Source organism: Nuphar pumila, chromosome 3, assembly GCF_984573655.1.
Source record: "Nuphar pumila chromosome 3, dmNupPumi1.hap1.1, whole genome shotgun sequence".
NCBI classification, from domain to species: domain Eukaryota; kingdom Viridiplantae; phylum Streptophyta; class Magnoliopsida; order Nymphaeales; family Nymphaeaceae; genus Nuphar; species Nuphar pumila.
The window spans coordinates 108,637,311-108,655,776 of record NC_143251.1 but is presented as its reverse complement, the minus strand read 5'-3'; the positions used below and the strand labels follow the sequence as shown (position 1 = coordinate 108,655,776).

At 34.1% G+C, this 18,466-nt stretch overlaps 1 protein-coding gene across 1 annotated transcript in view; it reads right to left on the bottom strand.

The window, feature by feature from the left end:
• Positions 1 to 1,710: 1,710 nt before the first annotated feature.
• LOC149843250 (AT-hook motif nuclear-localized protein 10-like) overlaps positions 1,711 to 18,466 on the bottom strand; it is a 49,019-nt gene continuing 32,263 nt past the window's right edge. Inside the window, exons 4-5 of the mRNA XM_089999677.1 lie at positions 2,170 to 2,331; positions 1,711 to 2,088 (exon numbers count right to left, since the gene is read on the bottom strand). Coding sequence (XP_089855803.1) covers positions 1,819 to 2,088; positions 2,170 to 2,331 — 432 coding nt within the window. The 3' untranslated portion in view covers positions 1,711 to 1,818. The remainder of the gene's footprint in view (positions 2,089 to 2,169; positions 2,332 to 18,466) is intronic.

The following is an 18,466-nucleotide window of genomic DNA, read 5'->3' as shown; positions in this document are numbered from 1 at the left end:
AAGCGTATCCTTGAAACATAAATTATAAAAGCATGCTGCTAATTGTAACTAATAAAAGGATATGCGGTTTTTGTAATTAGCTGATAAATTGCGCAGATTTTTATAAATCAGAGCATTTTCCTTATGTACAAAGAAATCGAAATAAGTTGGATCTGGTCTAAACTTACTTAACCATATATCCACCTGAGTCCAATAACATAGATCGAAGCCAGTCCAAATACGCAAATAAAGACTGCTAGCTAATTTTGGCTAGGGGTGAGCATCGAGCCAGCCTGGCTAAAGCCCTTTTAGAGCTTGGCCCGCCGGGCTTTAAGTGTCGCCCGGCCCGGAGATGGCCTGGCCTGTTTACTAACGGGCTGAGTTTTGGCTCAGGCTCATGTCTGAAGAACAGCCCATGGCCCAATGTGAAAAGAGCCAAGACTGCTCAATCCAACCCAAATCTATTTATAAATAGTAATAATTAACAAGTCCTCAACTTCTCATGCACCCAATTAATTATCTTTCTAGTTTTCATAAAATTAATATAACTAATTAGGTAAATAATAATAGTTACAAAATTACTATGCAATAGTTAATTTTTATATAATGAAAAAAATAATAAATAACTCAGTCCTGGGCCCATGTATATAACAGGCTAGGTTTTGGCTCGGGCCTAAAACGTTGGCCCAAACCTGACCCATGGCTGGCCGGGTTGGACCTAGCCCAATGCCCAAACCTAATTTTGTCCATGCCCAGAAATATGGCTTGGACCCAGTTCTTGAAGGCAGATGGGATATGACCCGTTTTCATCAAGGTAAAAACAAGAGAACATGTTAAAATAAGGTAATGCATGGCTCCTTGTAATTTGGGTAATGATCAGACGTCAGACCCAAATGTTAGGTCCAGATATCCTTTTTAAGCAGAGTCCAGAAATTCGGGTATCCTGTCTCCCAGTTGGTTCCCGGGTCAAGATGGATCAGGTCCAATCTAACTCATTCACACCTTGTAATAATCTCTCCCCCCTTTTCTTTTTCACATTATACGAATGCATCTCAAACAGTTTTAACCAATGTTATAAAAAACAATTGGAATCAGACGATTCAGAATTAGCCCTTAGCAAAATGAAACAGGACCCGATTCAGTTATTTTTAAAAAATAGTACATTTTATGAAGTGATTGACTACTCAGGCGTGTTTATCTCATAGATCTGCAAGAAAAACTGATCAACCGCGGCAAATGGAAATTTGAGCTTCATCTGAATAAATTATACAAACGTAAAACACAGTTCAGGTGAACCTGTGTTGATTTCTGTGCATAAACTAATCAGATAAAATCTCTGATCATGGAGCAAAACTGTTACAGTAAGAACTTGTACACAGAATATATGGTCATTGGGCACAGAAAGGAGAGAGTCTGTCAATAAATGTATTCTTGATCCAGATAAGTATACAAAGTAGGCTTTAACTAAGTTGGGATTCTTGTCTAGTCTCTCAAATGGTCATCTCCATCATGAGATTGATCATGATCACCCCTTCCTGCAAAACCATTCACAAGTAGCCAAACAGCATACTTATGCTGTAAATGAAACAAACATCTATAGGAAATTACAGAAAATAAGCAAGTTGATTGATGAAGCCTTCAACATCTACTTTCAGCATAACAGACACACAACGATCACTATCAACAGAACTATTTCTGTTAACTCGAGGCAGAGCCTACTAATACTCTATGAAATCGTAAACCAGAATTTATATTTTGCTTGCAAAGATATAAGTCAAACAATCAGTTGGAAAAACAAGCAAATAACCAATGAAGTACTTGGGAAATCCCCTGCCTAATTTAAACTTTATCTTCAGAATCAATATGGAGATTCCAATTTGCTCGAGGATTATGCAATGTCCGAGGTTGAAGCATAAATCCACTTCCCGCCATATGATCACTATTCCCTCCTTTGCCTGAAAACTTTGATGAGTCTGACATTGATCTGAAGCTTACAGGTGTAACTGATGATCCAACCATCGATGAGGGCAACTTGCTAGCTGAAGCTTCAGCTTTTCCAGCATGGCTAAAATCTTTCTTTCCATCAATCAGAAATGAACCAATAATAACCTGTAAATACTTATCAATTAGAGCCTGCACCAAGAGAACATGCGGAGAGCAACGAATTAGAGTTCCCCACAACTGCAGTACCTGCACAGGGCTAGCTGCAATCAAAGGACCACCAACACCACCTCCAACAATACGACCATCTGCCCCAGATAAACACACACTAAGTCCACCAGTTCTTGATGATGCTCCACCAATTTCTGAGTGTAGGAATGACCCTGATAATGACAAAATCTCGAACCGCCCCTACAAACGATCAGGTAAAACCGTTGCAATTTTGAAAGGATTGTGAAACCAAAACAAGTTGGACAATGGCAGCTAATTCCAATTTATGATGGAAAAATTAGAGGAAATCAACATACAAATAGAAGAGGCACATGAAAGAGAAACCAGAATAGACATGAGATAATCAAACCACCAGGCAGTTGGGCTCCAAGCCTACTTGGTGATATTCTATGCCATAATTGTCAAATGAGAACAAAAGCAGACGAACTTAAGATTTGAGAGGAATCAGGTAGTGGGAAGCCATGTGAAGAATCACTTCATGAGAGAATATTTGACAACATGCAAGAGAAGAATAATGGATGGAAAACAAGTACCTTATCGGAAAAAAAAAGTTATTATTAATCAGTAAAAGCTGATGGTGATTAGGAGCTATTACTAATCTGTTACAATTTGCCTAGACTTTCCCAATAATCTCCCAAGAAAGACAATTTTGAAAATCTCCCAGAAAACTGCATTACCAATACTGGTTATTGTAATATATGGATGCACAGCAGTACAGCAACATGTTAAGCGTTAAGATTAAATGTATCTTTTTATATATACATGTATATATGTATATTGATTATTTGTATATATACATACTTATATATATAGTACAGCATATACGTATACATTCACATGTATATGTATATATATTTATGATAATATATATACATATTTTTACACAATATATATACATATATATATTGGGGACTAAGTCAAACAAGTTGACTTAGTCCCGACAGCTAGAAATTCCAGCCGTTTTCCCAACGGCTAGAATAATTCTAGCCGTTGGGAGGCTTTCCTTGTTGGCTATTGAGAGGACTTCCTCTCTTCCTCTTCTTTACTTTCTTCTCTCTTTCTCTTCTATAAATAAAGGAGATGTGTGAATGTGTATGATTGAGAGAGTGATGGGTACTATTAGGGTTTTGTAATGTTTTTCGTTGAGTGCATTATAGTGAGGCTTGAATGTAATTTTATTTTTGTATTTCTTTTAATGTCCATTATGAATAAACTTATTCATTTACATTTTGATACGTATCTTTTAATTCTTAAGTTTTGTTGTTTAGATGTATAATATTTTGAGTCTTTGAGATCATCTTGGAGTGCATTGGAATCCGCACCATTTTGTGACATGGTATTAGAGCGAGGCAGTGGTCTTGGAAAGGATTCGTATTGGTAAATGAAATGGATTCAAGGGCTTCTTTTCTTTTATATATATGGTAAGTTTTAAAAAGAAGTTATGTTAAAAATAAATATTTTTTGTGAAGTATGTGAAAATGTGTGATGTTTTGATATGTCTTAGACTATGGATACGTGTAGTGTAAAACTATATTTTGCATATGCTTCTACACATTGATTTTATTTGATCAAAAATATTTATTTTTGTATTGTTCCTTATTGTGTATCCTCTTGTGGGATTTGTGATTATGTTCGTTTAAAACACCTCTTTTTTATTCCCTTTGTGGGTATTGCGAGTGTGTTCCTTAGAGATCACCTTTGTAGTTATCCACTCAAGTTGAATATGTGGCTTCTTATAATATTATGTGTTTTGGAAAAATACTAAAATTTATATTTCTTGACATATGTATGAACTATCTTTGAAATTTTTATGATCAAGCATAATCTTTTATCGTGATCTATTTTTAATGAGGTTTTTTTTTAAATGTGTTATTTCATATATATTTGAGCAATATTGCTCCATTAAGTAAAGATTATTTTCAAATGACACGTGTTGGATTAAGATTTTCTTTCTTATATGCCTTAATTATTGAAAGGTATAAATTTGACTTGTTATCGTATAAAATATGGTTATCTTTTGAGATTTCTCTTTTGCATATTGATATTCTACATCATGCTTATTAAAAAATATATTAAGAGAAAAATCTCTTGTTTAGTGTGATCATATATACGTAGCTCTTTGGGAATCTCCATTTGATTGTCTTCAATTGCTTCATAATAGACTTATGATTTAGCTCTAACTTCTTAAGTCATATGTGTTATTGTCTCTTTAATGAGATTTATTGATCTTTTGTATAAGATTTGCTTAGTGCATTTGGTTTCTTTGGTAGACTTATGATCTTTTGTGGGATTCTCAAACTTCATAATTCCACCACCTTTATGAAGAGTGCCTATATTGGGCATGACTCGTTATTTGCTTATTCAAAATTATGAAAATTGTCACGAGACATCTTGTATTGCGTATAATTGCATCAATTGACACTTGTGCATATAACTGCACTATATTCATTCAAAATTTACATTTATCGTTATTAGGATCTGATTTGATACTTTATTTTTCAAATCGGTTCTTATATATGAACTTGAAAATTGATTTTCGTGAGTATTTATTGCTTTCTTATGGCATTTGTGTTATCCATCAAGGACTTTTATATGATGCATCATTCTTCTTGGCATTATTATTGTTGAATTAGAGATGTTTGTTAGAGTGATTTGTGTGTATCTTGTTTTATGTCATTTTAGATTGTCAACTTGTAGTTTGACTCTAACTAACAGTTATGTAATCTCTGATTGTGGGTGTGTTGAATCACTTATTTATTTTTTGTCATTGTCTTTATTATGGATGCTTATAATTATGTGTATCTGTGACGGCTATCTATTTTTAAAACCATGGTATTTCAAAATATGTTTAAAATTAATATTCTTATTGATGACATTAGTGTATTTCCATTACAAGCCTTCTTACCTCGGGTGTCTTCTCATTTTTATGCCTCTTATCTAAGTGTCATTATATGTAGACAAGAGATGTTTATTCACACCTTCGTATGTGATTTTAGCCCATTGTTGACATTATACCCTTGCTCTAGTCGTTGATACACTTATTTTTTTAGTGTCATTATATGTAGACAAGATATGTTTATTCACACCTTCGTGTGATTTTAGCCCATTGTTGGCATTATACTTTTGTTTTGATACACTTATTTTTTTTAGTATCATTATATGTAGACAAGAGATGTTAATTCACACCTTTGTGTGTGATTTTAGCCTATTGTTGGCATTATACTCTTGATCTAGTCGCTGATACACTTATTTTTTTAGTGTTATTATATGTAGACAAGAGAGGTTTATTCGCACCTTCGTGTGTGATTTTAGCCCTTCGTTGGCATTACGCTCTTGTTCTAGTCGCTGATACACTTATTTTTAAGTGTCATTATATGTAGACAAGAGATATTTATACACACATTCGTGTGTGTCTTTGGCCCTTTAGTGGCATGATGATTATGCTCTTGTTTTAGTTGGTGATACACTTGATATTTGTGGTTTGGAGGCCTAGGAGGTGATTGCTTGTGGTGGTTAAACCAGTGTTTTAATTTACAAAATTCATTCACTATGATGTACGTGTTTTTTTAAACTCATTCGTAATTTGTCTAAACTCATTTTCTCTTTTATGAGAAATGGTTGTTGAAATATTCTCATGCATTTTGCATTATACTTTAGTTGCATGAGTTATTCAATGGTTAATTGTTTTACATGATTTGTATATGATGTATGTGTTTTTTTAAACTCATTCGTAATTTGTCTAAACTCATTTTCTCTTTTATGAGAAATGGTTGTTGAAATATTCTCATGCATTTTGCATTATACTTTAGTTACATGAGTTATTTCATGGTTAATTGTTTTACATTATTTGTATAAGTATATGCTTTTTCAAGCATATACTCATTAAAGAATATTTTTTTTCTTGTTTATATTGCTCTTTGTGTTGTCCCATAGTAGACTTGTACTTATGCACTTTTGTGCTTGTATTGGGCCTTCGTATCTTTATGTTGTCAACGCTTGGACTTGAATATGTTTTTGCACTTTGTTTTTTGTAAATTCCGCATATTTTATTACATGCTTTTCTAAGCATTTCATTAGTAAAATCTTATATGGGTATGCCCATAGTGGCTATTGTGTGCATTTGATTGCTCTTGAGTGTTTGGGCACTTCTATTATAATTGTATGAATCCTCATTGGGATTTTTTTAGATTATTTCTAAGTATGTGTTCTTGAAAGTTTGACCCATATGTGACTTCTTTATTGGTTTTAAATTATTGCATGGTTTATTCATAAATACATTAATTGTTAGTTTAAATATTGCTTTTAATTGATCCATGCCTATTTATATCTCTGTAAAACTGTCTTGTGATTTAACTCTCTTGTGAGTTCTTTCTTTAATATTCATGTCTTTTATATGTGCATTTCCTTTAAATAATGCATGTTTTCATGTATGATTAAAATGCTAAAAGTTTATCTTATTTGAAATTAATGGTTTGTTCTTTTTAAATGATATTAGATTAAATAGTTTTTATACAGTGTGCTTGGCCATCCTCTCTCCATAAATATATAGCTAATATAATTATGATTCAAACTCATCTTAAGATATGTTTTAGTATAGTTGGATGTTTTGTGTGTTCTATTTACAAGTTTTCAAGGAGTGATGACAATTAAAGATCCCCCGTGTAATGGAGCATATGATAAATCACCCCTTGAAGGAAGCAATGAATGAAAAAAATCGATAAAGACATGATATTTTATGTAATAGGTTGCTTATTTGTATTTACAAACTTACAGTGAGTCACAGTAAGTTTGAGGAGGGTTGTTATCATCACAAAATTTTACTTTTGCAAGTCCAACTGACCTTTGAAAAAGATTTTGAAAATAACTCGCCTCTGTTTTTAAAATGTAGGATAATTCCGAAGAATGGAACTCGTCTGTCGTTACGAGGTTCAACCATTCTTGGCATCATAACCAGAGATAATCGAACCAAGGATCAATCATGTGCTTTGCTTTACTCAATTTGTCTAAATCGATGTTTTATTACGTAAATGCATAAAGAATCAGGCATGTGCTATGAATTTTCGAAAATGCAGATTGAAAAACATGATGTTTGCTTGGAATAAATGGAAATTCTTGGAAAAAAAAACACTTTAAAAATCGTGAATCACATTGGAAAAGCATTTCTGAAAAAGAGGAAAATTGATTTCTGAAGAAGTCATGTGTTTTGAGGAAATCAATTTTGAGAAAATTTAGATGACTCTGAGAAAATTGATTTCTCTTGAACTTGAACTTCGAAATTGAAATTTAGAAAATCATGAATTGAACTTAGAAAAGTACTTGGAGAGTCTTTGAAAATGGTTTTTAATAAAGGGAAACCTTAATGCTTTGAGAAAATCACTTTCTGAAGAAAATTCTGGATAACTTTGAGAAATTGGTTTTCTGAGATTGGATTTTTGATTTGATCAAAAAGAGCGGCGTGTAGCCTTGTGAAACCCTTTTCATGATGCATTCTAAACCTAAGTGATGCATGAATGTAATCTTGTAAATGATATTTTCTAGAGAAATTTTGAGAAAATCCTTTAAAAAAGAAAGTTTATGTGCCTTATAGAATTTCAATGAAATAAATTTGCCTCATATCCCTGACTATGACTACAGATATGGATTGAATATAACTCATTTGATTATAAAAGGAGAAAATATTTAGAAAACTTTGAAAATATGTAATGATTTCTTAAAATGCCTAAGAGTGTAAGTCATTTGTGGCTTAGAAAAAGATGATAAATCTGGGTTTCGTTCGTATTCTGACTATGGCCACAAATATGAAACCCACCGAGTTTATCAACTCCTTAAAAGCTGGTGCACGTGCCATTCGTGTAGACCATTGTGAGTTCGAATATGCATAAATCATCATCCATGACACGAATCATATTATAAAAGAATAAACTAGATGCAATGCAGCCTAAGCTAAGCGGGAAAAGTAAATTCTTATTCCAAATTTACAATTAATTTACATCACTAATTAAATTGAAATAACAGAAAATAAAAAGAAAGATATGTCAGTTTTTCCAGATTTATCCAACAATATCTGAAAATTAGCAAACTTGTTAGTGAAGATATGTCAGCTTTTCCAGATTTATCCAACAATATCTGAAAATTACTGGATTTATCCGGATATAAGCCTTTTTCCATGTTTTCCTCAGATAAACATAATAAAAGATGATGCAAAATTAAATAAATAATAAAAATAACAACTTTGAAATTCAGAATTTTGAAAAAAATGACCAAAATGCCCCTTAAAACAATACTATGGCCTTGAAATCAGGGTTTTCAGAAAAGATTTTTGTAAAACTTTTGATTTAAAGATCAAGCGGATTCAAATCAACACCAAATCGGGTATGAAACACCCTAGCATGATTATAAACATGATCAAACCCTAAAAATATAAAGCTTTTCCTAAAAAAATCGAAATATCATGAAAATAGCAATTTCTGCCCGTGTTTCATTTCAATCGGAATTCCGCGGGCACCCTGTTTTTGTGATTTAATCAAATAATATATCATATGAATACTAAAATTCACGAAAATCGACATGTACACTTCTAATAACCCTAAAATTAAAATGGAATTGAGAAATAGAAATTTTGACATTATTTGGATATGAAAATTGAAAAAAAACCCTAAAATACGCAATTTTGCCCGCGGGCACATACCTGTCACAGTGTTAGACCCGAATCGGGTATCAAACCACCATAGAAATTTATAAAAATTTACAGAGAGATATTAGACAGATAAACAAAAAAAATCCCTTTTACAGATCGAAAAAATCATCTCCAGTCAGGGAGATATCGCTCCGACAATATATGATTGATTCCGACGAATACGTAACGAGTTGAAATAAACACATCCGGTTTTGAGGTATAGGAAAATATATCAAACTGTGTTAAAAAATTATAAAATTTTAGCATGTGATAGTAAACACACAGATGAAGATACTCCTTTTTACGGATCATTGATCAGATCTCTGGTGAGGGAGCTACGATCGACACAAGTCGATCTAGGGTTTAGACAATGCATAACGGGCTCTGTAAAACAGGTTCTGATTTCTGACAAAAGAAAAATAGCAAACAGATATATAAAAATCTGAAAATTTTACAGGAAATACTAGACAAGATAGCGAACATACTGCAACTTACGGATCGTCGATCGAATCTCCAATGAGGGAGATATCGCCTTGGCAAGTCGTTCCCGAATCCACATAGCATTTTCACGGTTCAAAAAGTATAGTTCGGTTTTCGATTTTTTGACAAAGTTACAGAACTCAAAATATTCCAAAATTTTTTTTAGAGGATGTTGACATATTCACGGTTTAACCCTAAAAAAATCAGAATTTTATGACAAAAAAATGCACATGAAATAATGTTGTTCCCGCGTAACCGGGGTCAAGAATCGCATATTATCGATAAACTCTAATCTAAACATGCAAAATAATGAAAAAAACTTGCAAATAACACCACGAATTTAGATTTGATGCTTTAATGAATAGAATAAACATGAGTATGATAAATAAATTAAAAAAAAATTAGAGAATACACGATTAGAATTTGATTTAGCCCTCGAAAAGAGAGATTTGACCCATTGAATGGTGAATCTCATCTTTTATTTGGCTTAAACATAAAAAATGATAGTTCAAACGATTTCAATGGATTGGAATCGTGAAAATCGCCCTCAAACAGCATTAGATCGCTTTCTTGAATCGATTTCCCGGTTCTTGAACGAAAGCTAAGCTTGAAATCAATATGCAAGGGGCGGCAATGGTAAAATCCATAGAAACAAGCATAAAAAATTAATAAAATTAATGAAAATAGTGGAGTAGAAGATCTTACCTTGGGCTGTTACACCAATGGAGGAAGGAGAGGATGCTGGAGGAGAGAGAAGCAGCAAGAAGGAGAGGAAGAGCTAATGAGGGGGTCGACCCCCCTATACCCCTTTTATAGGCATTAATTAGCCTTAATTAAGATTTGTTTGACTTTTTGAAATTTTATCTAAAAGACTAATTAAGGGGGGGCGATTTTGGGTAGACTACTAACCTAGGTGGGACACTAACCTAATTGGCTTAATTGACTACTAACTAAACCCTAAAACTCCCTCACATGTGGCGCCATCCATGGGGCCCACATTTGGTTTTTAAAACTTTTAATTTAAAAGTTAAAAATGAAAAACACTAAAGTAAAATGAAATTTTTAAAATCAATTTGGAATTTTTCAAAACTCCTAACCTAATTAGGACATTAACTAATCCAAAACTAACCAAAAAATTTCAAATGTGGCGCCACCCAATGTGGGCCCCACTTGTTTTTCATGAAACGATTTTGAAATTTTAAAAATAAAGGGTTAAAACGATTTTTTTCCTTAGAGACTTCAAAAGGACATCTGAGCTAATTAATATTTTTTTTAGATTTTTGAAATATGAAAGATGTAAAATGAAATGAAATTGAAAATTAGGGTTTTTCACCCCTGCAGGTTGGGTCCCGCTTGAAGAAAGTTGAAAACTGATTTGAAAATAAGAAATAAAGGGTTTTAAGAAAAAAAGTTTTTGAAAATAAAGTTTGAAAATAAAACCGAAGTTCTAAATCAACCAGAGTCCTAAATGGATTGAAACTCTTTCAGATGTGGTGCCAACTGTGTGGGCTCCACACTAGGGTTTTGAAACGAAGTCGAAATCACCCGATGAGAATCAGAAGTTTTAAAAACAGAGTCCTAAACTAACTGAAACTCTAGAATAGAGTTCTGAAATTTTAAAACTCTTAAATTTTGGTTTTTTTGAAAGACAAACGAAGAGATTTTGAAAGACCTTCTCAGGGATTAGTGAAAATGAACAAAATGCGAGACAGAGTCCTAATCAACTAGGACTGTAGAATAGAGTCCCGGAATTTTAAAACTTTGAGAATAAAGTTCTGAAATTTTGAAATTTGATTTTTTGAAAGATAAATGAAGAAGTATTTGAAAGATTCTCTCAAAAATAAAGTCAGAATTAGAGTCCTAATCCAACTCAAACTCTAGAATAGAGTCCTTATCCAATTAAAACTCTAAAATTTTAACTTTTTTCGAAGGGTTTTGAAAGATTTTCTTGAAAATAAGTGAAAATAACAACGAAATATAGTCCTGATCCGACTGAAAATCTGAAATAGAGTCTTAGTCCAATTAGAACTCTAGAATTTTGACCAAAATGAAAGATTTTGACAAATTTTGTTGAAAACAAGTAAAAATAGGGATGGAAGATAGAGTCCTAATCCGATTGAAACTCTGTGATAGAGTCTTAATTCGACCGAAACTCTAAGATTTTGTCTTTTTGAAAGTCAGATGAGAAGGTTTTTTAAAACAAGTGAAAAATAGGAATAAAGGATGAAATCTGAATAGAATCCTAATCCGACTGAAACTCTAGGACAGAGTCCTAGTCCAACTGAAACTCTAAAATTTTGGCCAAAATGAAAGATTTTGAAAGGTTTTCTCGAAAAGAGATAAAAGTAGAAGTGAAAAGTAGAGTCTTGATCCGACCGAAACTCTGAAAAAGAGTCCTAGTCCGACTAGGACTCTAAGCTTGTGGCCAAAATGAAATGAATAGACAAAGGATAAAACTACCTCTGGTTTAAAACCAAAATGAAATTTTGAAAATGTTTAAAAGGTAAAAAGACAGAATCCTGATCCGACTAGGACTCTGAAATTTTGATAAATTTGAGAAACAAAGGAATCCAAAAGTGACACCGCCTAGATGGGTCTAATATGAGAATTGAGATCAATTAAAAATTAAGTTCAAAACGAATCCAGATCACTTTCTAAAGAAAATATTTTGAAATAAAAGAATATAAGATCACGAAGGTTAACAAATGGCCAATATCGATCTAAAACCCAGGTATTTGAAATTGATTTCGAAATAGGGTTTTAAAACTCGAATCTGAATTGAAGATTTTGAAAAACAAAAGTGTTGAATCTCGAAAATAAGATGGAATAACATGCAATGCGATGAAATGTCATGAAATGACATGAAAAAATGATGCAAAATGATATGAAATGAGATGCAAAAAGGCAAACCCTGGATGAGGGATTTGAAGTCCCGGACCCCTAGCAGAGACAAAGAATTGAACATTTCTGTTCGAAAGCAAGAATTGATGATTGAAATTGGAGATTGAATTTTGAAACGTCTAAATTTGGGGCAAAATTCGGGCTTTGAATAGCCCTGGCTCAGGTATCGACCAACTAGTTCCCCGAAGGATTTAGAGAACGGGTCTCAGTGGCGAGAGGCAGGTGTTTGTGAAGGAGAGTGAAAATTTGGGGTGTTTACAAGGGTGTTAAAATTAAATGTATCTTTTTATATATACTGGTATATTACATATATATGTATATTGATTATTTGTATACATATGCATATAGTATAACATATATATATTTCTATATACGTATAATATGTATATATATTTATGATAATATATATATATATATATTAGGGACTAAGTCAAACAAGTTGACTTAGTCCCAATGGCTAGAAATTCTAGCAGTTGGGAGGCTTCCCTTGTTGGCTATTGAGAGGACTTTCTCTCTTCCTCTTCTTTACTTTCTTCTCTCTTTCTCCTCTATAAATAAAGGGTGTGTGTGTGTGTGTGAATATGTAAGGTTAACAGAGTGATGGGTAGTATTAGGGTTTTGTATTGTTTTTAGTTGAGTGCATTGTAGTGAGGTTTGAATGTAATTTTAATTTTGTATTTCTTTTAATATCCATTATGCATAAAATTATCTATTTACATTTTAATGTCTTTTAATTCTTAAGTTTTGTTGTTTAAATGTATAATGTTTTGAGTCTTGGAGATCATCTTGCAGTGCATTGAAATCCGCACCATTTTGTGACATTAAGAAGATGTTTTCACACTTGAAAACCAATAGAATAAGACAAGAAAGGTTCTTAAAAATAAATAGATCAAGTGATAAGCTATGTCACAAGGACTCGGCTAGCAGGGTGCCGCACTGGGTGCGGTCAACCCGACCCTGGGTGTGTTGACTGCACCCAAGGTCATTTTAGTCCATTTTTTTGTTTTTGTTTTTTTAATTTTGCCCTATGAAATGGGATGCGGATGGTCCATTTTTTTTGGTTTTTTTTTTTAAATTTGCCCTATGAAATGGGCTGCTGAATTTAAAAAAAATTTGGGGGGGGGGGGGGGGGGGCGCTGCCCCCTATAACCCCCCGCCAGGGGCGGCCCCCCCTGGACCCCTGCCCGATGACCGCGCCGGGGGGAACCCCCGGACCCCCCTTATATATATATATATATATATATATATATATATATATATATATATATATATATATATATATATATATATATATATATATATAAATATATATATACATATACTTATATATATATATATACATTAGTATATATATAAGTATATATACGTATATATGTATATATACATAATTATATTTTCTTTTTCAGTTTTGTATAAACCAAAAACCCGATAGGGGTATTTTGGTAAATCCCAAATGTACCTTTTTATTTTTTCCTTTTTTCTCTTTTTCCCTTTTTTCCTTTTTCTTTTTTATTTCTTCTTTTTGCTTTTTGGAATCATAAAGGGGCCCCACCCATCTAGTCGTTGGGGCCCCAACAGTCATATTTATGACCGTTGGGGCTCCCAACGACTAGAAGGGAGCCCCCTTTATGGGTCCTCTTTAGTGCTTCCCTCCTCTATTTAAAGAGGAGGTTCCCCCTTGTAAATGCATGGGTTTTTACACCCTTCTCTTCCTTTCTTCAATAAATCCAACTTATGACTTTAAGTCATTTCCTATATTTGTGAGTTTTGTGTGTGCACATTTAGTGTTTGTGTTCTTGGCTCTTGTAGTCACTCTTAAGGAGTGACTTTTGCTCTATTGGTGCTTCCGCCTCTTTTCATTACATGGTATCAGAGCAAGGTTGGTGATTGGGTTTCTCTTTTGACATCTTGGAAAGCGTGCCGCTCATAGTTTTGAAGAAAGGAAGTATATTTGGTGCCGATGGAACGTGACTCTAAAGTGGAGCTCTCTTTCAAGCTAAATGGGTCCAACTATCTCATGTGGGCCTCCGCTATGGAAAATCATCTAAGAGGTAAGAAACTTTGGGGTTTTGTTACGGGGACTACTCCCGAACCCTCTCTTGTTCTTACCAAAATTGAAAATGAAGTTGAAAAGGCTTTAGATGGCGATGAGCGCATCAAAGCCATTAATGAACATCAATCCAAAATCGAGGATTGGGAAAGCAACCATGCCAAAATCTTGGCATGGTTTATGAACAACGTAGATCTTAAAAATTGTGCCAATATTGCCAAGTTTAGAAGAGCCAATGAGGCTTGGTTTTTTCTTAAGGGTATGTATACCCAAAAGGATCTTGCTCGGCAATTCTTTTGCCAAGAAAAAATTTGTTCCACCAAACAAATGGATATGAGTGTCCGGGACTATTTTAGCTCTCTAACTCCTCTTTGGGATGAGCTTGTCCTTCTTGAGCCCAAATGGGTTGCTCCACAAGACATTGAACTAAGAAGGGAACAAATTGAAAAGGAGCACTTTTTTCAATTCCTTCATGGACTTCGCCCGGAATTCGAACAAGTGAGGGCATCTCTTCTCCATAGAAGCAAAGCCCTACCTATTGAGGATGCTCTTGCCGAGGTATGTCAAGAAGAAACTCGACTTGGCTTGAGCATTAGGAATGATGAAGTTTTGGCCGTTAATAGGCCCGGTTCTAATGTTAAAGCATATAGACCTCCCCACTTTAACAAAAATATCAATGGGCCTAGAAAGGGAATCATATGCCACTATTGTAATGAACCGGGACACATTAGACCGGTTTGTCCTAAGCTTAAAGGAAAGGTTGCCGCGGTTGGAGAAAATTCTCCAAAGAAGGAAGAAAGTACCAAAGAAAGAGATATCAAAGAAACTCTTAATCATATCTCCGAAGTTCTCCAACACCTTCTCAAGTCTTCTCCTTCAACATCCGGAGCCGCCATCGCCTACTCTTCATCACCTCCAGGTATGTGGATACTAGACTCTGGTGCTTCTTTCCATATGACATCTCATAAAAACTCCCTTTCCAATGTTTTCTCCGAACCTATGTCCTCCTATGTCTCAACGGCCGATGGAACGTCTTTAAAAATTGAAAGTATTGGAACACTTGACTTCAAAAATTCTCAAAATTTCTTTGTTCCTAAAGTAAGAGTTGTTCCAAAAATTAATTTAAATCTTTTTTCCGTTTCCCAAATCACCGACCATGGATGTCAAGTCTCTTTCTCACCTAAAGATTGCATCGTGCAGGATCTCCAGTCAGGGAAGCTGATTGGGCAAGGCCATAGAAGGGGTGATCTCTATTTTATGGACTTTTTGACGCTTCCATCTAAGTCATCTTGCAATCTTGTTAAAGATAAAAGTATTGGAATTTGGCATGAGAAACTTGGTCATCCAAATTTTGTAAAAATGTCTCTTTTCCCTTTTTTGAACAATACTTGTAAAGACAATCACATGACTTGTAAAGATTGCATTTTGGGGAAATCAAAAGCTATTCCGTTTCCTCAAAGAAGTTATTTTGCCACTCGGCCATTTGAACTTGTTCATTCCAATGTGTGGGGACCTTCCCCTATTTTATCTAAAGGAGGCTTTTCGTATTATGTGGTATTTATTGATGACTTCACTAGATTTACATGGATATACTTCTTAAGTCGCAAATCTGAAGTCTTCTCGTTCTTTAAAGAATTTCATGCTATGGTTAAAAATCAATTTTTGGGAAATCTATCTATTCTTAGGTCTGATTCGGGAGGTGAATATATGTCTAATGATTTTCAAACTTACTTAAAAGAAAATGGAATTTGTCATCAACGTTCTTGTCCCAACACTCCGCAACAAAATGGTCTTGCGGAAAGAAAGCATAGGCATATAATAGAAACTACAAGAACATTATTGATTTCAAAAAATATCCCAAAATCCTTTTGGGCCGAAGCGGTTCTAACTTCAACATATCTCATCAATAGAATCCCTTCATCCTCTTTGAAAAATCTTTCTCCATTTGAAAAACTTTACAATATGTCTCCCGATTATAAAAGATTAAGAATTTTTGGATGTAAATGCTTTGTTTTAACTCGCAAAAATGATAAACTTTCTCCTAGAGTTATTGAGTGTATTTTTTGGGGATATGGCGAAAAACAAAAAGGATATCGATGTTTTGACATCCTTAATAATAAACTTTATATCTCAAAAGATGTCACATTCCTCGAAGAAGAAAATGGTTTTTTGCATCAACCAAATGAAAATATTGACTATTCCTTTTTATTTGACTTGTTACCTCATGAAAACATCATAGATGATCATATTGATCTTAATGAACCTCTTGAAGATCTTGTTGAACATCCAAATAATGATCAAAACTTAGAAGAAAATGCTTCAAGACAAATACAAGTCTACTCTAGAAGGAATGAAAGAAATCCTTCATGTGCCCTTGAAAGATTTTCTCAAAATGAGTCGATAGAAGAAACCTCTCAAAGAAGATCAAATCGCATTCCTAAGATTCCAAATAGATTTGTTTCTTATGACTCTTTTTTCCCTAATTATCGAGCATGTCTTCTTGCTCTTCACTCATTTCATGAACCATCACATTACAATGATGCTAAACAATATGATCATTGGAATGAAGCTATGGAGCTTGAACTTAATGCTCTTAAAAAGGCATAAACTTGGGAAGTCATTGATCCTCCCAATGGCAAGAAACCCATTGGATGTAGATGGGTGTTTAAAGTAAAAACTAAGAGTGATGGTTCATTGGAAAGATATAAGGCTAGGTTGGTAGCCAAAGGTTATGCCCAAGAGTATGGGGTAGACTATGATGAAACTTTTGCCCCGGTTGCTCGAATGACTAGTGTTCGAGCCCTTATTGCTATAGCTTCTGTCAAAAAATGGCTCATCTTTCAACTTGATGTTAAAAATGCTTTCTTGAATGGTAATTTAAATGAAGAAGTTTATATGGAACCACCTCCAGGTATGAATTTAAATGGAAAAGTTTTAAAATTAAAAAAGGCTTTATATGGACTTAAGCAAGCTCCTAAAGCTTGGTATGACAGGTTTAGTACTGTATTAATCAATTTAGGTTTTTCTTCTTGTTATACTGACACTGCTCTTTTTGTCAAAAGAACAGGTGACTCCATTATTATGCTTCTACTGTATGTTGATGATATGATCATCACTGGGAATGACAAAAATGGAGTAAATGATGTTAAGTCTATATTAAAAGATACTTTTGATATGTCTAACCTTGGTTATTTGAGATATTTTTTAGGAATTGAAGTGGCCTATTCAGCACGAGGGTACATCTTATCTCAAATGAAGTTAGCTGCAGAAATTTGTACCAAGTCAGGAATATCTGATGAAAAGAAAGTGGAGACCCCTGAAGTTATCAATGCGAAGCTAAGACTTGAAGATGGTGTTCCTCTTGAAGATCCAACTCCCTACCGCCAATTAATTGGATCCCTCACCTATCTATCCATCACACGTCCAGATATAGCTCATGCGGTTCATGCAGCGAGCCAATTTCAGCACGCTCCTACTACGGTCCATATGGCGGCCGTAATGAGAATTGTGCGATATATCAAAAATACCATCTCCAAGGGACTCTTCTTATCCTCTTCCTCATCTCTTGAATTAACTGCTTTTACTGATGTTGACTGGGGAGGAAATCCCAATGATCGGATCTCAATTACGGGTCTTTGCATTTTTTTAGGTGAATCTCTCATCTCGTGGAGATGCAAGAAGCAGCAGAAGGTCTCCTTATCATCTACTGAAGCTGAATATCGAGCTATGGCAATGACAACTATGGAGATTGTGTGGCTCAGAAGTCTTCTTAGTGACATGGGCGTCAACATTTCCACTCCCACCAAGCTCTGTTGTGATAACAAGAGTGCGATATACATTGCCAGCAATCACACTTTTCATGAGCGGACCAAGCATATCGAAATGGATTGTCATTATGTTCGAGACGAATATCTCAAAGGAACCATCACATTGCCATATGTCACTTCAGAGTATCAACTAGCTGACTTCTTCACCAAGGCGCTCCCAACTCCACGATTCATGTTTCTTCTTGGCAAACTTTCGGTCTTCTCCCCGTAAAGTTTGAGGGGGCGAGTTAAATTATGTATATATAAATATATATATACATATACTTATATATATATATATACATTAGTATATATATAAGTATATATACGTATATATGTATATATACATAATTATATTTTCTTTTTCAGTTTTGTATAAACCAAAAACCCGATAGGGGTATT